This window comes from Phocoena phocoena, chromosome 5 (genome assembly GCF_963924675.1).
Source record: "Phocoena phocoena chromosome 5, mPhoPho1.1, whole genome shotgun sequence".
NCBI lineage: Eukaryota > Metazoa > Chordata > Mammalia > Artiodactyla > Phocoenidae > Phocoena > Phocoena phocoena.
In genome coordinates this window covers 44382872-44400727 of record NC_089223.1, presented here as the reverse complement: position 1 = coordinate 44400727, position 17856 = coordinate 44382872, and the positions used below count along the sequence as shown (strand labels likewise).

At 43.4% G+C, this 17856-nt stretch overlaps 1 protein-coding gene across 1 annotated transcript in view; it reads left to right on the top strand.

Annotated features, from left to right (window-relative positions):
• FRAS1 (Fraser extracellular matrix complex subunit 1) overlaps positions 1 to 17856 on the top strand; it is a 455620-nt gene that overhangs the window by 430847 nt on the left and 6917 nt on the right. Inside the window, exons 66-71 of the mRNA XM_065877453.1 lie at positions 1762 to 1976; positions 5079 to 5229; positions 6912 to 7019; positions 8041 to 8200; positions 12002 to 12118; positions 17312 to 17478. Coding sequence (XP_065733525.1) covers positions 1762 to 1976; positions 5079 to 5229; positions 6912 to 7019; positions 8041 to 8200; positions 12002 to 12118; positions 17312 to 17478 — 918 coding nt within the window. The remainder of the gene's footprint in view (positions 1 to 1761; positions 1977 to 5078; positions 5230 to 6911; positions 7020 to 8040; positions 8201 to 12001; positions 12119 to 17311; positions 17479 to 17856) is intronic.

Genomic DNA, 17856 nt, shown 5'->3' with positions numbered 1-17856 from the left:
CTTGGGGTGTGAAACGTTTATTTAGGGACCCACATCTCCTAAAGGGAAGGAGAGGAAGCAGGATTGGGCAGAGGGAGAAGTCAGCCTGAAGTGCAGCCGATGAAACGCCTCTTCAGGGAGCTCTGGAGAGAGCCCATCCATCAAGCTTGTCCTGGGACAGCCCCAATGGACAGACCTCTCTACCCGACCTCTCTCAGTCCTTGAATGCAGACTGCTCAAGCAAGAGTGTGACCTCGGGCTCTGCAGCTGATACAGACCTGACGGAGCTGACAGCTGCGGTAGCGCATCTCCGTGTTCAGCAGGGCAGACATTTTACTTTACAAAGAATCCTGTCCACTTCCATTCACCTTAGCAAGTGCTCACTAAACGTGCATTTCCTCCCTTCACACCTGATGAATCATTTAACAGTGTTTTGGAAGATAGGAAAGCATTTATGTGCTCTTCCATGTTCATTAAGCATCACTTTGGGTAGTGACGGTCTTTATACAGTAGAAATCAGTGGAGTGTAAATGATTTGTAAATCACTGAGCCACAGATGAAAGTTTAATTGGTCCACCTATGCAAGCTAGTGAAAGAAACATACCATGTTTATAGGCTGAAAGTTTGCACCTCTTCCTACTTAAACACAATTAAATTCAACACATGTTAACTGAGACCTTAGTCCTTGTGGGGCAGAGGGCTGGGTGCTGGTGTCAAACATTCTAAGAAATGCATCAGCTCTTTCAGAATACTATAGTTGCTTTGAGTACTACACAGATTTTAACCCTAATATTCTAAAATTGTATCTGTATTCAGCTCTCTGCTGCATAAAGGTCTTCGTTAATTTAGAAAAGTTCAGTTGCTTGGCAGCATTTGATCCAATGATTTTTGCCTGTAGCAGGGGAGGTTTCCTCAAGCAAGATTAGCGAGCTATCTACTCATTAACACAAAATTAAGACTTTTTTCTCCAAGAGTTCAGCAACCATAAGAGGCAGGGGAGGTAGTCAGATATTTCTTTGCTGGCTCTCCATAAAAGCTATTTTTTAAAAATTGATCTTAAAAAATAACAATTCGTCATTAAATAACTTGATCTTAAATACTGTGCTTTCAAAAATAAATAATGATAATAATTCATCAACAAATTCTCCGTATACTAAATCCATTTCTCCAAGAACTGATTGTGGGGCTTCCCTGGTGGCGCAGTGGTTGAGAGTCCGCCTGCCGATGCAGGGGACACGGGTTCGTGCCCCGATCCGGGAAGATCCCACGTGCCGCGGAGCGGCTGGGCCCATGAGCCATGGCCGCTGAGCCTGCGCGTCCGGAGCCTGTGCTCCGCAGCGGGAGAGGCCACAACAGTGAGAAGCCCACATACCGCAAAAAAAAAAAAAAAGAACTGATTGTGAAGCATCGAACCAGACTGGCCGGGTGTGAGAGGCAGAGCTTCAGGGCATTTTCTTTTCCTAGACATATGAGGGCCACCGAGCTCTCGCTTCTTCATTTTTGGTCTCGTCTGTTCACCTTTTCTTCCCTGGTTCCTGCAGCCTCTTCCAGGAGTCTGTGAACCCAATCACTGTTTAGCACATGACAGGAGGCAGATTACAAACTCCCATCGCATTCCCACCAACCTTGCTTTGACAGCCGTGAGCTGCTCTACTAATGGTCTCAGGTAGAGGGAAAGCTGTCTCATGTCCCAAGGATGTGTCTTCTCTCCCTACGCAGCTCCTGGGCAAAGGGCAAGTCCACAGACTGAGTTACTGTTCCTTGCTCCTCCCTCCCCTGCAGAGGCAGGGTTCCTGGACGACAGGGTCCACGACAACATGGCCCTGGGGCCTGGCTACGACCGCCCCTTCCAGTTTGATGCCAGCGTGCGGGAGCCCAAGACCATCCAGCTCTACAAACACCTGAACCTGAAGAGCTGTGTCTGGACGTTTGATGCCTATTACGATATGACGGAGCTAATTGATGTCTGTGGGGGGTCTGTAACTGCTGACTTCCAGGTGGGTGCCCCGGGGGTCTGTCTGAAGGCTGCGTGCATCTGGGTGTCATGTGAAACTTTGTTCATTCCTGAAGCACTTCAGCTGGCACGTTGCGTCCTGTCGGCCCCAGAACTGCACCGACCAAGGGAGTCTTCTTTATAAGTCCCTCAGGAGAGCCCTTAGCAGCATCGTGGCCAGAGTGAGCCCCCCAAAGTCGTCTAAATCAGTTAATTGGAAAATTAATGTGGAAAATGTTTAAATTAAGGTGAAGAAAATTAACTATCTGGCACAGTCATTTATATAAAAATCTAATAGTTTTACTTCTCTAGGTATATATTTTTTTCCTCTGGGTATATTTTGGAAAGCCAAAAAGATTTACCTTTGATGGGAAAGTTATTACTAAGTCGTTGTGTTCTCCCCACATGGGGAAATGAGTCCAAATGACAGGTGGAGCGCCCTGTCTTTCCGCAGACAAGTAGAGCACTGTTGTCTCGAGCATGGAGAGGTAAACTGTCGAAAACACCTTGCTTTCATACCTATTCCAAACCTATGCCTAACTGACAACCCTTGTGAAAATAGACACTTTTTAAATGTTTAATAGTCGTTAAACATCAGTAACCAAAAAAAAAAACAAAAACTGTTACAGCAAGAAGTCATAGCCATAGGAGGGCCGTTATATCAAAGGGACTAGGCTAATGCGTCCTCACGGGAAAATTGGTTCTACCCAATTCTGAGTAGTTACCTCAATGAACTAAAAATCAGATGTTTGTTCTTCACTTCAAATCAGGTTTAACCACCCTGTAAGAAGGGAACCTGTAGAGGGACTTACAGTGATCATTTTACATAAGTTTCTTTGGGTAAAATTCATTTTGATTTCTTGAGATGCCTCTCATTTTGGTTAACTCTCATTTTGTTTATACTAGCGCCCTCTACTGAACAGAATTTTAAGGCATTCTTAGGTTTTCTTTCTGTTTCTGCAGTTGCATAACCTGCATTCACCTTCAAAAATGCAACGCTAAATGACTGTTTCTTCCTCTGGCCCCTCAAAAATTAGTGTTCTCTGTTCTCCATGACTTTAATTACAGTTCTGGATATTTTTATTCAGCATATGCTTAAAAATCACAAAGACGGGCTTCTCTGATGGCGCAGTGGTTGAGAGTCCGCCTGCCGATGCAGGGGACGCGGGTTCGTGCCCCGGTCCGGGAAGATCCCGCATGCCGCGGAGCGGCTGGGCCCGTGAGCCATGGCCGCTGAGCCTGTGCGTCCGGAGCCTGTGCTCCGCAACGGGAGAGGCCACAACAGTGAGAGGCCCGCGTACCGCAAAAAAAAAAAAAAAAAAAAAAGGAAAAAAAATCACAAAGACAAGGAATTTTTATCATATATGTCCTACTTCTTAAACCAATAGAGAAAGAATATATACACAGAAGTACTTCACTGTTGTCTGCTTCTTTAAAAATAGTTGAAACAGTTGGTATATGGTAGAAAGAATATAGAACTTAGACCCAAGTCCTAGTTCATATTTCTTTATCAAATATCAGCAGAGTTGGATGAGACATAACCTCTCTGAACCTCATCTGAAATTGTCTCTATCTCAAATGAGAAGGCATTTTAGCAGTGTCTGGCACAAAATAGTTGTGCAGTAAATATAATGGCTGTTTTTTTTCTTTTTAAGGATTAGTAAGTAATATGAATTTAAAGGAGAATAAACAGAAACAGGAAAAATTAATTTTGCCAGTCAGCTAGAAAATTTATGGAGGTTATAATATCAACAATGATGAGATTGGGGCAAGCATATTTAATAACACCTGTATATTAAGGGGACAGGACATGGTGTGAAACCCAGATAAAATCTGGAAATTTTTTAAAGAAGACAGAGTAAGGCATTTCACAAAAGATTAAGTGAATATGGAATTAGTGGAGTCTTCAGAGAAATTTGGAATCCAACTGACAACTTTGAATACAAAAGAATACTTTGGAAAAATAAAGTTTTGATGTTCTAAACATTGATAAAGCATTCGGCTCTTTCCATTAACTACCCATGGAAACACTTTACATGGGTAAAGTATTTTCAAACAAAAAATGTGTGTAAGTTCCATAGTGTATTATACCATTTGGCCAATGACAAAATAAAATCGTTTTAAACTAAGCTTTTTGGTTATAAAGGAAATATATATTTATGGAGGAAAACATAGAACACATTTAAAAGGGAATAAACCAACTCCCCTACTCATACACACATATACACAGTTACCTTCTTCATGAAAGCTTCTGCTCATATCGTGTTATCTTTCAATTGAGTTTTTGTTTGTTAATTGCATAGTAAAATGAAAATTACAGAGCCGAATTAATAGCAGTAACAGGAACCCCTTTAGAAAAAGGTTCCCTTGGAAGTGTGACGTGCTGCCTTTTCAAAATTATTTCAACAAAGCGTGGAATGGGATGGGAAATTATCCAAGTGGGCGAAGCTCTGAGCTGTCAGTTGGTAAGTTTCATAGGTATGATATCCAAATCCCACGACCTTATTTCCTTTTGGAGGAGATGTAAGTACTCACTAAAACATCCAAGTCAGCCTCACGTTCATCCAAGGATCCAGGCTTGGGCATCTTCCCAGTTAGGGTTGCTTCATGCTCTCCCACAGCTCACTGGAAACTACGGTCAGCCAGGGACTGTGTGCTGACAGTAGATCCCAGATCTGCCCCGCTCCTTTGTGAGTAACTGTGATGCCTGAAAAATCTCAGCCAAGGCTTCCAGCAAATGAACAGTGTAGGCAAAGCTTCTCACACGTCAAAAGTGTTTTTGTTTAAGTGTCACCTCCTCAGAAAAGCCTTCCCAGATGATCTTATCTAAAGAAGCACTGGCCACTTCCCATCCCTTTATTTACTTTATCTTTTAATTTATGTATCACGTTTACTAGGCTGTAGCTTCCATTAGGGCAGTGATTTTGGTTTTTTCCCACTGCTGAGGACCCAGTTCCTAGCCTGGTGCCTGGCACAATCATGGGCGCTTGATTAATACTGAATAAGTGACTGAGAGAATGAAGATTGAACCAAGATGTGATGTTCATATGCCTTTTCATCCCGGAGAGAAATAACCCTCTCTGTGTGCACACTGCGTGCTTGGCAGGTGAGAGACTCTGCTCAATCGTTCCTGACAGTTCATGTGCCTCTGTACGTGTCCTACATCTACGTGACAGCCCCCAGGGGCTGGGCCTCCTTGGAGCACCACACCGAGATGGAGTTTTCCTTCTTCTATGACACTGTTCTCTGGAGAACAGGTACACCCACTGACATCTTAACGAGTCTTACCTTATGCTCAAGCAAGATTAAAAGAAAAAAAAAACAAAAGTAGAGACTTTTAACAGTGGCTGCATTCCTCATCCTGTTATCCTATATGCAGTCAAAGGAGAGACAGGTAAAGTGTAAAAAGTGTATAGACCTGTGGTACCTGAAAAAGAATGATGTTGATATATGTTGATGCTGGAAGGCCTCCAGCATCATGGTACATTTGGTCCAGAGAGCGAGGGGCCCAGAGTAGAGGGCGGCAAGTGACAGGTCCTATACTGCCCGGAAGGGGGTTCGCACGAGTGTGTGTTCTTTGGAATACAGTCATGTTCACTTTCTCCTAGGTAAAAATGGTGTCATTCATGTTGTTTAAGGATCAAAGGGTCTTGAAATCAGATACAGGGAAATGGAAAAATATATCAAGAATAACCTGGGTCGTTTTTTTCATTTGGCATCGAGTTTGCTCTTTTGTTGCATTTTTTAAAGTAGGGATTTTAACCCTAGTTTTACTTCAAAGACTGCAATGCTGAATATTTTTAAATGACCTTCCCCTCAGGCTTGTCTCTGTTATGGCTCTCTTTGAGAGGAGCCCTCAGCCCGCCAGGGCCTGGCTTGGTGACAACCCTTCAGCTAGGAATTCACACCTCTCTTGTGAGACCCACCTTCTCCTACTGCTGCCCCCTGAATGTCCCCTAAAACTCCATGAGTCTCTCCTCCACTCACTCTAATCACTGAGTTGATTTTTGCTTTCTCCCCATGTTCAGTGTCCTATACTTCAAATACAACCCCAAGCTCATTTGCCCTTATCTTATTGATCTCATTCTTCCTCTCTCCCTCCCTGGTGGTGATTTACTTGATCTGAGGCAGAGTTACTTGATCTGAGGCGATTTCTTTAAATAGGGTTTCACTTCTAGTAATGGAAAACAGAGTCCTTCCTTCTGTTAATGGTTTAAGCTCAAATCATTTATTTGCTTTATATTTCTCATAGGAAAAAAAACTTCAGGGAGTTTTCACACTCTGGGTCAGATAATTCCTTGAGCTTGGGGTTTTTTTAATTGTATTTTTTTCCCCTCCTTTGGTTACCCTTTAGTTTTTGGTCATATTGAACTCAATGGGTATTGTGATTGCAATTGCCCATATTAAAGCCACAGTTGACTCATGTTATGCCGTGTATAGCTGGCCTTCTACAAGCTAACCTTTAATTTTCCATTGCTTTCAATATGAAATGTAGCCACCAGGACATTGGCTATGGTTCTGTTAAGTAGTGAAAGGTGCCCTGGTGAGGGAAAGAAAATACAGTATGAAGCAGATGTGCTGTAACCACGTCCTGGTGCAAAGTTAATAGTAAGAAGTTTTAGGGACCAGTTTTTTCTGAGCTCTGGGCTGGGACCCTGCATCTGGGCTAAGTGGCATCTTCAGGTATAAAGAGACTATGTCAAGAGAATAGAATTGTAAGAAAAGAACCAAGTAGAATGAACTGTCTTACAACGTTATCTAGCACATGTCTCTAAATACTCCATGTTCATGCAAATGTGTAAATTTGTCCTAAGTTACATTCAAGTAAGCGTGCAGCTCTACTTAGAAGTGTCCCTGGGATAAGTCGCATGTAGGCTACTGTCTGGGAGATCTTCTCCAAGCCCTCACTTGGATGTCTTGTGTACGGTTGCCTTCCCAGGAATCCAGACGGACAGTGTGCTCTCTGCCAGACTTCAGATAATAAGAATCTACATTAGAGAGGATGGCCGTCTGGTCATTGAATTCAAGACCCATGCCAAATTCAGAGGTAATATCAGTGCCATTTTTTTCCTGAAGTTTTTTATTACTAAGAAACATTCAAACACAGAGAAAAGTTGAAAGAATAGGACAATGAAGAACAAAGTCAACAATTATTAACATTTTGCTCTGTGTGTGTTGTACATACACATGTGTGCGTTCCCATTGTTTTGGTCACACCATGTGAAGACAGGTTGCAGGCTTCATGCCAGGTTACCCTAAATACTTCAATAGACATCTCCTTAAACAAGGACCTTCTCTTATGTCGCAACAGTATTACCGTAGCCAAGATATTTCACACTGATCCGATAATATCTAGTCCCTATTCTTATTCCCTCTGTTGTCTCACAAATGTCTTTTCTGCTTGTTTTTATGTTTGTTTATATTTACTTAGCATCTGTTTATATAAAAGGAAGGTGAATCTAATCAAGATTCATATGTTACAATTTGGCAGTTATACCTCTTTAGTCTCTTTCAGTATAGAATAGTCTCCTTACTTTTAATTATTCATGACACTGCATTACTGTAGTTTTAAAGAGTGGAAGTGTCTTGCTGAGTGACCCTGATCTTTTTAATGATGTTTACAATAGCCTCCTTCCACCAAGGACTTGAGCAGCCCTAAATGAGGGGTTTTTTAATCTGAAATTGATATTTCTATTTATAAACTACTGCGATCTTTCTACCTCCAAGAGACACGTTGGTTGGAATTCAAAGCTAAGTGTGTTCAAGGTTCATTGTCACATAAGGACTCGTATTATCGCGAATATGCTCGTTAGCATCATTTCTACAAAGCATATTCATATTGTTTATAAATGTATAGGACCATAACGGCCATCATGAGTAAGGTGATGGCCTGGAATAAGAGGCCATGCTGTCCCAACCTGTGTGGAATATATTCTCAGAGGCAAGTGGGTAGGTATAACCTTGTTTTATAGCAGAATATTAAATCAGTTCTAAGGCTTTTGTAAGGGATTCACCGCAAGCACAATAAAACTTACAAATAAGTGTGTGTTTGTTTCCCCTTGAAATAGGACAGTTCGTGATCGAGCACCACACCCTCCCTGATGTGAAATCATTCATATTGACTCCAGACCATCTCGGAGGAATTGAATTTGACCTGCAGCTCCTATGGAGTGCTCAGACTTTTGATTCTCCTTACCAACTCTGGAGAGCCACAAGCTCTTATAACAGGTGAATACAAGATGGGGTTCAGGGGTAAATCTGAAAAGTTCTCAGTTTCTTTAAGGGCTTTTCTTCAAAAGCTGGGTTTCTATTTTAAAACGGAGATAGAAACAACCCTCTGGCATATAGAGAAAGAAACAGATGTAGCTCAAATCAGCTTCTGATGTGTAAAGGGGGAAGTGCTCACCCGTATTCCAAGGGTAAGAACAGGCAGGGTGCACATCACTTTCATTCACCTCCCACTGGCCAGAACTTAGTCACATGGCACATCTACCTGCAAAGGAAGCTGGGAAATGTGTCCAGCTAAAAGCTTAGTATAATAAAGAAATTTCATTCCAGTTACCACAACCAGTGCAAAATCCAGGATCTCAGGTTTTCAGGTCCAGATGTCACACCTTACGGTCCAGTGTCCTATAAAATAAATAGCAAGATTTAGTCCCCTCCCACACCCAATATAGAGGTAGAATGAGAATTGGATAAATACAGTAAAACATCCCATTTGTAAAACGGGAGAATAGGGCAAACAAAATGAAAACTTTTACCATGAAAAGGATAATGGAGTCTACTGTAAATATTGTTAACCCCATTTTACAGATCACGAAATTAGAACCATATTTAGCATGAAAACCTTATTCTTTACAGTTAAGAAGTGGCAAATTGTCTGAAGAATCATTTTCAAAAAGATTTTTTTAGTTACAAATGTTTGGTCTTATATCAAGTATTTTTTGTGTATACTGATTCCTTTGAAATCAATATATAATAAAATAATCATTAGGGGCTGTGTTTCCTAGAACCTCATGAGATTGTGCAGGTACTTGTCCCAATTTATAGGCAGAGAAATGGTCCTCTTGAAATCCCCTGCTGACTCCCCACCACTTACCAAACGCAGTCCAGCTCTTTGAGCAAGACACATATCCTCACCTCTAGCCTCACCTCAAACCCAGCCTTCTAACCACATGAAACATCGCCCCAGCCCCTGAAACCACCAGCTCATCCATACCTCTGTACCTTTGCAATTCCCCTGTCCTTCCTGCTCTTTTCCTCTGGCAAATCTCAAAGCCCTCTGAGCTCCAACTAAAATGCTGAACCCTCATGACACCTTCCCTGACTTCCCATACAGTGCTAGAAGCCCCTACTCCTTGTTCACACATTGTTCCAGCTTTTACTGTAACACAGCTCAATATATTCATAATGCTCTAAGTGGAGTCCCATTTCCACTAGATTGTGAGCTTCCCAAGGGTAAAAGCCCTGCCTGCTTGATCTAGAAGCCCCAGAACTGCAGGTTTTAGCACATGGTCAGTCCCGAATAAACATCCTTTAGTAGCTAACATTTGAGCTAAGGAGGTAAAATCCATAGATAAACGGCACAGTGACAGACAACACCAAGTGTTCTGTGCTGTGTGCGCTGTGAGCCGTGCAGAGCCCTGAGCACAGCTGCTCAGCGAGGGGAGCTCAGGCCCAGCACGGGCTGGAGAGCTGTCCAAGGCTTCTAGGGGAGGCGGGGCAACTGGTGGGAAATGTCTAGTTTTCAGAAAGGGGGGGAGAAGAACTACAGGATTAAAAACCTGCATCCAGGACTGTGTTTGGCCTATTTGCAGGGATAGTCAGGAAGTCGACCTAACTCATATTTAGGGATGGGAAAACATAGGACTGCAGCCTGGGGAGACCATACCATTTGTCCTGCATTCATGTGTTCAACAAATATTTATTGAGCTTTTACTATGTGTCAGGGAAGGTTCTGGGCACTTGGAATACATCAGTGGACCAAATAAAGATCTCTGCACGCAGCAGTGGACATGATGAATGAGTACAGTATCACATGTTAGAAGTCGATGAGTGCTGTGGAAAAATAAAAGGTCGCGAGCAGGGTCAGGGGAATCAGGAGTGGAGGGACCTTGTAATGTTGGTTAGGATGTTCAGAGTAGGCCTCGTTTAGAAGGAACATTCAAGCAAGGACTTGAAGGTGGTGCTAGGGTTAACTATGCAGAGTACCGGGGAAGGGGTTCCTGGCGAATTTCCTGGGGTGTCCGAATTCTGGCATGCTCAGGGAACAGCAAGGAGGCTGGTGTGGCTGGAGCGGAGTGAATGAGGAGGAGGGTAATAGGCAGGAAGGAGCTGGGTGTCGGGCCGCCGTGGAACCTTCTAGGCCAGTGTACGGACTTTGTCTTTCACTCTAGTGCAACAGGAGCCACTGCAGGGTTTGAGGGGAGGAGGAACAGGATCTGGCCTGACTTTTGGAGAGCAAGGGTCAGGCATGGACACTTCTGCCTAATTAACTATTTCTATTAATTAAGAGTTAGTATTCACGTTATACAGGTCAATTTTTGTGTAATTCAAAGATAGCATACAAGATCTGGGCTTCCCTGGTGGCACAGTGGTTGAGAGTCTGCCTGCCGATGCAGGGGACACAGGTTCGTGCCCCGGTCCGGGAGGATCCCACATGCCGCGGAGCGGCTGGGCCCGTGAGCCATGGCCGCTGAGCCTGCGCGTCCGGAGCCTGTGCTCCACAATGGGAGAGGCCACAACAGTGAGAGGCCCGCATACCGTAAAAAAACAAACAAAAAAAAAGATAGTATACACGATCTCATTTCCTGCTGGTCCAAGCTTTGGAGAAAGATAAGGATCGTGTGAGAAAACTGCAGACATACAGACACAAGCTTTGGGGGCATGAAGGCGCTTAGAAACTAAGCCCTGAAAGTTCGCCAGGTTTGGCTAAATTCATACAACCGTGGCAGAGGCAAAGCAAGAGTAGGGTTAGACTATCTTCCCGTTTCCAGCCTGTGCCATCCCACTAAACCGAACACAGGCTGTGTCCTAAAGGTTTTATTTACTTGTTTATTTATGTTTACCAAATCGTTGTTATCACTTTACTAATAAACAGATACAAATAATACAAAAGAAATGGTCAAAGGATGAACACAGAGGATGTGTTCACGATCACAATAGTTAGAATTAGGATTCACGGCCCTGAGCACCTCATTCAATGGATGGCAGCCTCCCAGGGCCCTTGAAGAATCTTCCTGAAGCTTCTGGCTGTCTGGCTGCCTTCCAGGCAAACTGCCAGGGCTGGGCTGCTACCGATGACAGGTGTGGGAAGTGAAGTAGGTGAGGCTACAAAGGCTCCACGCTTTCAGGTTCATGACCTACAGAGTCCCGTACCCCACCGTAAACGTGGAAATTCCCAGCAAGTCATCTCGGATGAGGAGTGATTTTGTTCTTCAACTTTGTTTATAAAGGGATGAAGCTGTAGAGTTTGGGAGAGAAGCCTTGAAACTGAATGCTAATGAATGGGGGTGGGACGTTCTCTGGAGTGGGGTCCTTTAACCCTGAGGCCTTTGCCACCTATTCAATCAGACCAGCAGCAGCCCCGCAGGGTCACATCTCAATAAATAAAAGCTTTTGTAGTGGAGAATGTGTAACAGGATGTCAGTCAACAAGAGACACTGAACAGTCTGTCAAACAGACAGTTTGTCAAGTAAGTTTCATGGGAATCTAAAGGAAATCTAGTTCTGTTTTGCCTTCACCGGAGCCTTTTAGATTTTTATCAGCAGCGTGCCTTTCTCAGCATTTCTCATGAAAAGGACTGGACTAAGTGAAAAAGGAGCTCTATTTAACACCTCTGGATAGTACTCTAAAGGTTAAAACAATCAGTGATGAACTCCTGAAACTTGTGTTTGCAGACTCTTAAAGTTCTTGGTCGGATGCTGAACACAAATATCAGCCGAAAACCGTTTAATGAAGTGTGTTTCTGGGTACGTAAATAATCTATAAATTGGTCCCTCTAACCACAGTCTGCCTGCATGTTTCCAGGAAGGACTACTCCGGGGAGTACACCATCTACCTGATCCCTTGCACTGTACAACCCACTCAGCCTTGGGCGGACCCAGGAGAAAAGCCTTTGGCCTGCACCGCACACGCCCCGGAAAGGTAGGGAAAGACAGTTGAGCCTCACTATTGCGAACTTACCTACTCGCTAACATTTATTTGTATTTAACCTCAAAACCAGTTTTCGTGGTGCCATTCCCATCATTCCTTGACATGCAGAGTGGCGAAATAGCGAGTCGTCTGACCCACATTCCCAGCTCAGATCCAGCAAGACAACACTCTGCCTTCTCATACTGTAAACAAGTGTTTTTTGTTTTTTTTTTTTTTACATCTTTATTGGAGTATAATTGGTTTACAATGGTGTGTTAGTTTCTGGCTTTATAACAAAGTGAATCAGTTATACATATACATATATCCCCATATCTCTTCCCTCTTGCATCTCCCTCCCTCCCACCATCCCTATCCCACCCCTCTAGGTGGTCACAAAGCACCGAGCTGATCTCCCTGTGCTATGCGGCTGCTTCCCACTAGCTATCTATTTTACGTTTGGTAGTGTATATATGTCCATGCCACTCTCTCACTTTGTCACAGCTTGCTCTTCCCCCTCCCCATATCCTCAAGTCCATTAATACAGGAACTAGTGTTCTTTTTACGGTCTGTTTAGTGCCATGTTTTTCAAATTTTTGTGCTTTGTGTTGGTGGTTTTGCTGTTTAAAATAGCTCCCCAGCATAGAGCCGAAGTGCTGTCTAGTTTCCTAAGTACAAGAAGGTGGTGATGAGCTTGATGGATTGTTAGATAAGCTTCGTTCAAGCATGAATTTCAGTGCTGTTGCCGTGAGTTCTATGTGAATGAATCAACAATGTCTATCAAGCAAGGTGTCTTTAAACAGAAACATGCATAAAACAGGGTTAGGTATTGATCACTGGTTGAAAATGTTGTGACCAGAGGCTGCAGGAACTTGACCCTGTATTTCCCTCAGGAGCAAATGGTTCACTGTTCACTCCTTCAGTGTTCATTGCAACGTTATAGAATGTAACTGCTGTGGATAACAAGAATCAACTGTCCATCAGCCCATCCCCACCTGTGACCTGAGACTGTCCGTGTTGTGCCAATGTTCACTCATTCAGCCAGCATTTATTCAGCTCTTATCAGGCACTTGGCTCTCCTCGGCATGGAGACTAGAGGAGAGGATTAAAAGTCACCTCTGCTCTCAGGCAGTGTATAGTCTAGTGCCACCTTTCTAGGAGCTGAGCAAAGTGAATAGAAAACATTTCAGAGGAAAGACACTGAAGACAGAATCTGACATTGTCATTAAGAGAAGATAATTTGGAATGCGACTTTCAAATGAACAGTCTGAGAGGTGGCCATTGGATTTGGCAATGGGGAAGTGGTTGATGATCTTGACAAAGGGCAGGTTCAGTGGACTGAGGGCGATGAAGCCTGATTGGAGTTGGTTCAAGAGAGGGAGGCAAGAATGTGGAGACAAGAGGGAACAACAATGCTTAGGGAATTTTGTTATAACGGATGTCAGATAGAGAGGCATTAGCGGGAAACAGATGAAGGGTAAAAGGAGGTTTAATTTGTTTGTGTTTTAGGGTGCAAAATATTTCAGGATGTTTGTATGCTGGTGGGAATAACCCTATTGGTCTGTTAGGGGGAAATGTGACAATGCAGGGGGAGGAGGGAAGATCTGCAGAGCCGAGTCCTTGAGTAGGGCAGGGGATAGACCTGGGACATGAGGGGAAGGGCCGGCCTTAGCCAGAAGCACAGAGAGCTCATCCACTGGAAGAGGAAGGCAAGCACAGTCTATGGATGCAAGTGAAGGGAGAATTAGCAGACTGGGAGGGGAAGGATGACAGGGGAGACATCTGACTGAGTCTGTTTTCTCCATGAAATGAGAAGCCAAGCATTAGCTAGAAGTGAGCAACAATGAGGTTTGAGAAGAGAGGAGGAAGTAAATCAGAGTCGTCTCAGAAAGTGGGAAAGTAAGCACGGTAGAGTTATAGTTGGCAGCTGATAGGCAGTGCTGAGGGCCCCATTGAATTGTTTTTAATATTACTGATGTAAGATGAATAAGCACACATTTAAAGTACATACAATTTGATCAATTTTGACATACGTGTACACTCGTGAAACATTACCACAATTAAGATAGGGAGTATATCTGTTTCCTTCAAAGGTTTCCTCATGGCCCTTTGTTATCCCTCCCTCCCTCCCATCTCACCCCAGGCCACCCCTCCCCGCCACGGTGTCCGCTGATCTTTGTGTCACTACAGATTACTTTGCATTTTCTGCTAATTTATATACATGGCATCACACAGCATTCTTTTTCTCTGACTGCTTTTGTTCAACACGATTATTTTGACTCATTCGTACTGTTGTGCATATCAGTAGTTTGTTCCTGTTATTGCTGAGTTGTATTCCATGGTATGGACACACTAAATTTGTTTATCAAATCGGTCAGTTGATGGACATTTGGGTTGTTTCCGGTTTGGGCTATTATAAAGAAAGCTGCTATGAACATACATAGACAAGCCTTTATATGGACACATGGTTTCTGTTTTCTTGTGTAAATACCTAGGAATGGAGTGGCTGGATCCTATGGCAGATGTATGTTTAACTTCTTAAAAAAGTGTCACACCATTTCCCGGTGTTTATAAATGTGTAACTGTGTGTGTACATTCCCACCATGAGTATGTTAGTGTTCCAGGTCCTCTGCATCCCGGTAAACATGGTCACTGAGGGTCTGGTGTGAGTGAGATTAAAAGAAGAGGTGAGCTGGGAAGATAGGAGGTGGTAGTTAGAGAGGGAAGTGTTTGAAAATGAGTTTTTTTGGAGGAGGTGCCTAGTGTGATGGTGGAGGGTAGGTGGCTGCAGTGGGGAGGAGAACTTGCTGTTTGGAAGTGAAGACATCAAGGAACTGAGAGGCTAGGGGAATAGAAGGTTCATCCGTGCAGATGTTGAAATCACGGAGACTGAGGGCAGGAGCAATGCTGGGAGCCCGTAGTCAGCCAAGTGTGGGAAGGATGGTGACCAGGAAAGTGGCGGTTGGTTGCAGAAAGGAAGAATAGAGGGCAAATCGTCTGAAGAGAATTGCTGGGGAATTTTTATTCATGTAATAAATTTTTAAAATTATGAAATATGTTAAATACCCAGAAGACCATATACTGTGGATATATAAAACCTCAAGAACATTACCTAGCTGCAATGAATTGGGTATCCCTTGGGCTATGATACTGATGATAAGAGAATATAATAACTACCACTGCTATTAGTGACCGTGTATGGAGTGCAGACTATGTGCTTCCTCTGTACTAAGCTCTTAACATTCAATCTGCATTCCAATGATCCCCCACAAATTGGTACTGTTATCTCCATTTTATAACTAAAGAAACTGGGAGTCAAAGAAAAAAAAAGAAATAGAACATTTCCGCTACCATTTAAACACCCTCAGTGCCCCTTTCAGCTGTACTCTCCCCAACTCTCCACTAAGGTAACCACTAGCCTGATATTTGTACTCATCATCCCTTGTTTTGGTTTATGGTTCACCTCATATTTACTTCTACATGGTTTTGCCTGTTTTTGAACTTTATATAAAAATTTCATACTGCGTGAATTCTCTCTGCAGCTTTTTTATTCCTTCAGTGAATCACTTGTTGATTCATAAGTGAAATCAACATTTATGTCGATCCATGTAGCTGCAGTTTGTTTTTCACTGCATTAAAGTAGTCTTCATAGGAAGAGTCCACAATTTATTTGACCACTCTATTTGGCTTATAATCCCAGATCCTCTCTATTACAAACAATACTCTATGTGTCTCTTAGTTACATGTGTGAGAAGAGTTTCTCCAGGGTAGGTGCTGGATTTTTTTTTTTTTTTTTAAGAGGAGAGAGGAACAAAGGTTTGAAATGGCAAAAAGGAGCAAACAAGGCATTAACCCCTTCTCCAGTCCCAGTGCTGTGTGGGTGTGGAAGTCTGCAGGGTGAAGAGTATTGTTGGAGTGTACTGAGGCCTCAGGGTTGATATTCTTCCCTTACATCAGGGGCATCCTTACCTGTGGGTTCCCTGTTATTCCCAGGGTGACTTTCCCCCTTGGGCCTAATTTTGCTTTTGATCATCTCCATATCTTTCAATATGGCTCCATATGGATGCGGTAGAACTACAACACAACGAGTAATCAAGCCTGACTGGAAATTCAGACTTAATTCAAAAGAATTGTGTCTCCTATTATGCCTATTTTTGTGAGTCTGTCATACGTATAACCTTGTAAGTCATCGTTATCATCATCTCAAGTCCTTTCTTCATTCTCTTTAATCAATAAGTATTTATCAAGTGTCTTAGGTCCTGGCACTGTGTGGATTGTGGTAATAAATACCAACATCAACAAGAAAAACCTATTTCCCTGAGTCAGATAAATGAGCTCTTGGTACAATTAATGGTTATATCAAAGCTGTGGAAGCATGGTCAGCCTTGGTTTGTGTGGGTTTCTCCTGCACCCCAAGTTCCTCCTACACCTCAGCCCTCTCAAATCCACCCCCTGGAGCAGCTTCAGTTAAAAGTAGGGAATGATCAGACGGACTTGATCGGAAGAGTAAAGCATTCAAATTATCACTTGTGCGTTATTCTTTAACAAACATATGTGTTAGGAGCTTGGCCAGCATGGCAGGTACAATGGCGAGCAGATAGGCATGGATTATGACTCTATGGAACCCACAGTGGGTGAAAGCAGACTTTGATCACACATTTAAATAGAATAGCAAACCACAGTAAGTACTATGAAGGAAAAGTGCACAGTGTGATGAGAACAAATGATAAGGGATCTGACCCAGCCTGGGAGGGAAGAAAAAGAGGGTAAGCTTCCTAGAGAAAGTGGTGCTTGAGTTGAGATCTGAAGAATAAGAGTTCACTAGGCAAAGGATGGTGGCAGAGGAAGAAGGAGTGTTCCAGCAGAAGGTTCAGCAAGGCCAAAGTCAGGAAAGTTTAAATTCATTACCGCTAATCTCAAATCGGCCCGCAGGGCTTTCCAGAATGAGAGTGCCAGGAACAGCAAAGAGCGTTGTAGAGTCTAAAGGCCAGTTAGATTATTCCTGCTCCAAAGAGCAGATGAACCCCATAAGGACCTGAACTAAATAAAGACTCTTGCCTGCAGACATCTCTTTATTCAGTAAATATGTAGCACCTACAACAAAGTACTGTTCACAATCCCGAGAAGGGTGGGAAAGGGAGGGCAGCTCAAAGGGCAAATGCAAAGTCGACCCTGCTCTCAAGAAACTCTTGTTTTTCCCACATTTAGATTCCTGATACCCATCGCATTCCAGCAGACCAACCGCCCTGTCCCTGTTGTATACTCGCTCAATACTGAATTTCAGCTCTGCAACAATGAGAAGGTGTTCCTGATGGACCCCAACACATCTGATATGTCACTGGCGGAAATGGATTACAAAGGGGCCTTCTCCAAAGGTAAGTCATTCCCTTCACCCGCAGACAGAGACTCCGCTGGACTTGAGAAGCTTTTGGATAGGTCCTTGGACTAGCATCTCTGCTCATTGGCTTTCAGTCAGCTCTCCAGGGAAGATTCCCCCAGCGTTGGTTCCAGGGCAGCCAAGGTTTAGTCAAGGAACAGACCCATATTCTTCCTTCAAGCTATTTCAAAATAAGATCACATTCTTGGTGCGATAATGATCAGCAGTGCGATACTGTGGAAGAGCACTGGTCTGAGTAGTAAGAACACTGGGGTTTCCAACCAGATTCTAACCCACTGTCTGACTTTGGGTAAACTGCTTCACCTCTCGGTTCCTCAGAGAGATTGCAATACGACCCTACTGCCTGCCATCCTCA